Source organism: Buceros rhinoceros, unplaced genomic scaffold (genome assembly GCF_000710305.1).
Source record: "Buceros rhinoceros silvestris isolate BGI_N320 unplaced genomic scaffold, ASM71030v1 scaffold43711, whole genome shotgun sequence".
Lineage (NCBI taxonomy): Eukaryota > Metazoa > Chordata > Aves > Bucerotiformes > Bucerotidae > Buceros > Buceros rhinoceros.
In genome coordinates, this window is record NW_010395587.1 from 2,916 (window position 1) to 6,748 (window position 3,833).

The 3,833-nt window shown below is 38.8% G+C and overlaps 1 protein-coding gene across 1 annotated transcript; it reads left to right on the top strand.

Annotated features, from left to right (window-relative positions):
• Positions 1-686: 686 nt before the first annotated feature.
• Positions 687-3,262, top strand: TCTE3 (t-complex-associated-testis-expressed 3; the record flags this gene model as incomplete). The annotated part of the gene is given in 3 exon segments (XM_010145590.1): positions 687-893; positions 1,694-1,852; positions 3,152-3,262. Coding segments are annotated over 3 exon segments (477 nt in total), but the record flags the coding sequence as incomplete, so codon positions are not given.
• Between the last annotated feature and the right edge of the window lie 571 nt (positions 3,263-3,833).

Genomic DNA, 3,833 nt, shown 5'->3' on the forward strand with positions numbered 1-3,833 from the left:
GTTTAAGAGAATGACAGTATGCAACTGGGATGGACAGAAAAGTTGGATCTTCAGAGCTGTCATGATGAATAAAAAGAAGGGCTACTCTGTCTTTAAGTTCCAAGCAAAATTACAAAGCTTGCAAATTGGAGCATTCCCTCCCCCCTTTTTTTTTATTAATGAGCAAATTAAGTCGTTAATAAATAAGGCATTTGTTTAGTAGCTTCACAAGGAATGAGGACAAGTAAAATTACATAGTAAATGAACCGAGCATATATTTATTTTGGGTATTTTGTAGGCTGTTTGAATGAAAAGCTTGAAGTTGTGGTTAACAGTCTTAACAGACACATGTTAGTATCTGTGTATGTTTTTACATGGAAAATGGAGTGGATTCAGAGTGCTGGCATGGTGTGCCTGATTGAGTTTAAATGCAAATTTAGAATCATGATAGAATCGTTTCATTTGGATTTCAGTGGGAAAGACATGCAAATTGAGCGGAGGCAAACCACTGTCTTTTTTCAGTCAAAGCAGTAGTGTCAAAACAGCCAGAAGAAAAGATACCTCTTTTCTAGCTTTTCTGCCTTTTTTGTAACATATTCCTAGACTAATTATTTTTTCCTCTTAACTGTACACCATAAAGTATATTTAGAGACTGTTAAATGCTAAAATATTGACATATGATGTGGACTTTTTTATTATTTTCGTAGACAAAAGGAAAAAGGATATAATCAAATTACAAAGCTGTAGGAACAGCTCCAATGGAAGGAGAGAATCCTACTGATCCAATGGAAGCTGAGCTATTGGTGTTCGCAGCTAATAGGGCGAAGACAAGATATGCTAATACATACAGACTGGAGGCACATAATAAATTTCGGGATTATTTAGTACAGGACAAAGCTCAAGCAATACTAATGGTATGGTATTTTTTTAATTAGTTGTCTAATTTCATTGCAAAAGTAGCTTGTCTTGTGAAGATTGTATTAATGGAACAGTGTAAGTTGCATAAACAAAAGATCTGCATAGATCTTTGCAAACTTCAACATTTGGCGTATAAAGGTAATGAGAATGTGCTCCATTTCACAAAGTGCAGGGAGCCCTCTGCAACGTCACTGCTGAGTGCTTTAAGTTGGAGCTGCGGCTTCTTAAACTCCTACCCATTTCTAAATCACATTGAGCTGTAGCACAGTTCTAATTACCCTGGTCTGCAAAATATCCAGTCGAATCTGTGGAATTCTGCTCCTTCAATTAGTTCTACTAATGTCACATGACCTGCCTAAAATATACTCGGTGTCCTTGACAGTCTGACTGCCACACACAAAAATTAAGCAAAACTGAAGGAGGACAATCTGTTGAGATAACATGTAGCTGTCATAGTGATACCTTGAGTAGTTACAAATGACTCTTGTCACTCTGCTGTCCAGAAGACAGCATTGGCTATTTGTAGCATTATTTTCCAGTGAACTGAGCCCAAATGACAGACAATACACGCCTGTTTGTTAAATGGAAATTGGCTGGATGTGTTTGTCACTTTCAGAAAAGATAAAATATTTTAGAGTAAAAATAGGGCAGCCTTTGCTGTTTGAGATCTTCATCTGTATTGACTATTCTACTCATTAGTTCTTCCAATGTTCTTGTAATGAAAATGACTGTAAAAGTTCTTTTCCAAAAGATTACCAGAATGAAAACTGAGATCTTTAAAAATTGTTTTTGATAGAATAAACTTCAACAAGCCAAATACGATGGAGTTTCTAGTCCCTCCTTGTGTGCTTCCATCTCAGAAGAAATATTAAAGGCTGTGAAGGAATTGAACTTTGACCGTTATAAGTACGTGGTATCAGTACTGATTGTGGAAAAGGCGGGTCAGGCAATGAATGTGAGCAAACAAATTATTCATAATATCTTTTGCAAATTGAAAATAATTTTTAGAACTATATGCTATCTCCAAGGTGTACATCCACATTCAGCAGCTTAATTTGTTTGAGGTGGTCTTGAAGCCTTTGGGTTCTTATGGGTAGTAGTAGGCCAGGTGACAATTTAAGGTACTGCTGTGATTCGACCAAACTCTGTGAAGGCGGTTTTCTTTTTGAGTTCAGTAACAGTGGTGAGCAGCCCACGAGGCTCTTCACACATGACACGCTGTTCACATGACAGCAGTGAATTTTCTTTTTTCTTTTTCCGAAGTGCTTCGATCTCCAGTTGGGTCATCACATCCAGTGCAAAATGCTGTGCAGTAATAGTGTGGGGTGACAAGGAAAGGAACGTGTGGCAGGGGAAGGGGTGGAAATTGGTTCACCTGTAGCTGCCGTCAAACAGATGCTTCTGGAACTACAAATTGACATCACCAATCTGAACTTGTCATACCCAAAAGCATTCCAGACTTTCCTGTGTTTTATATAAATTTATACAAGCTCCCACTGGCATTCAGAATGCTTTTGGGTATCTTGCCGAGTGTCAGAGAGCACTTCTATTTAGGCTCCATCATCAGCTCTTAAAACCTGATGAAACCATACCTGGTTTTAGTGGATTACGTGAAACAGTATTTGAAGGGTTGCCAGCTTCAGTATAGTGAAGCCAGTGTTTGATGGGCCTCCACCTACCTGCTTGTGTGGTGCTGTCTCGCAGTATGCTGCCTCTGAAGTTGTGCCTTGACTAACGACCTGTAGGTTAAGACACATTATTGAAATGGTCCAAGCTGACTTCCCCCCCTGAGGACTATGTTTATTCTAGCAGTCAATTCCCACATTTTAGCTTTGCAATTTTTCCGAAAAAGCTGAGAGCCCAGTAACCGGTCACAAGTAGACTGGAGTAAGCTGGAGGTGGAGGAGTGGGAAAGAGGATTTCATAGCTGTGTACGTTCCCCAAGCTAATGTCTCTTCACATTGCTATTGAAAGGGTGCTGATACAGTACACTGACGTGCTAACAAGAGGACAATTGAGGTTTTGGTGCAGAAATTTTTTTATCAGTTGCAGTGGGAAACAAGAACATGTATTTTAACATCGAATAGGACTTGTTCATTTTCACTTAATTTTGCAGCTGTTGTTACTACTTGTAACTTTCCTAATGCAATTAAATCAGTATTTATAGAACACTGTGTGTTCTTTAAAAAAAAAATAATGTAAAAACGGTGCTGTTTACAGAATCACAAATAGCTTTTTCTTTTCTTTCCTTTAGGTTGCCAGCAGATGTGTCTGGGATGTTCAAAGAGACACTTGGGTATCAGCTAAATGTGAGACTGAAACATTTATTGCACTGGCTTTGGTGATGGCTTGTTACTATGACTGATACTCTTCAGCCACTGCTGGTTTTGTGCATCACACTGCCCCATATATTTGAAATGTTCAAAACATCATTGTTTTAGTACTAATTCTTGTCTTAATGCTGTTGGCATATTGACATTGACATACAGTTGAGATAATTTTGTTTTTCTCTGTTAGAAAAACCCACACTCAAAAAACCGCGTTTGAAATGCGTATGGTTGAGTACATATGGGCTTCATCTGTCGTAGCGCTCTGCTGTGGAAGTTGAAGCAGCTGGTGTTAAGGCCAAACTTTGCAAAATTGTAAATGTTGCTTGTCTGTTGCATGCCCAGGGTTGTTAACGAATGTTTACATTAAATTTCAGGTATTGGTATCCTTAAAAGCACGCTCTTTGTTAGAAAAGGCAGCGTGCAGTTTTTTCCTAGTTGTCTCTACGATAAAATGCCAGTTTGTGTCGAAATGTCACTGGGAGCAAAGCTGTGTTTTGCACACTTAGATATTTTTGCAATTTCCAATCGTTTGCCTTGAAGTGCGAGTGCAGTCAGTAGCTTCCTGGGGCCTTAAACTCACGTTAGATGTCAACTGTGTTTGGGCTG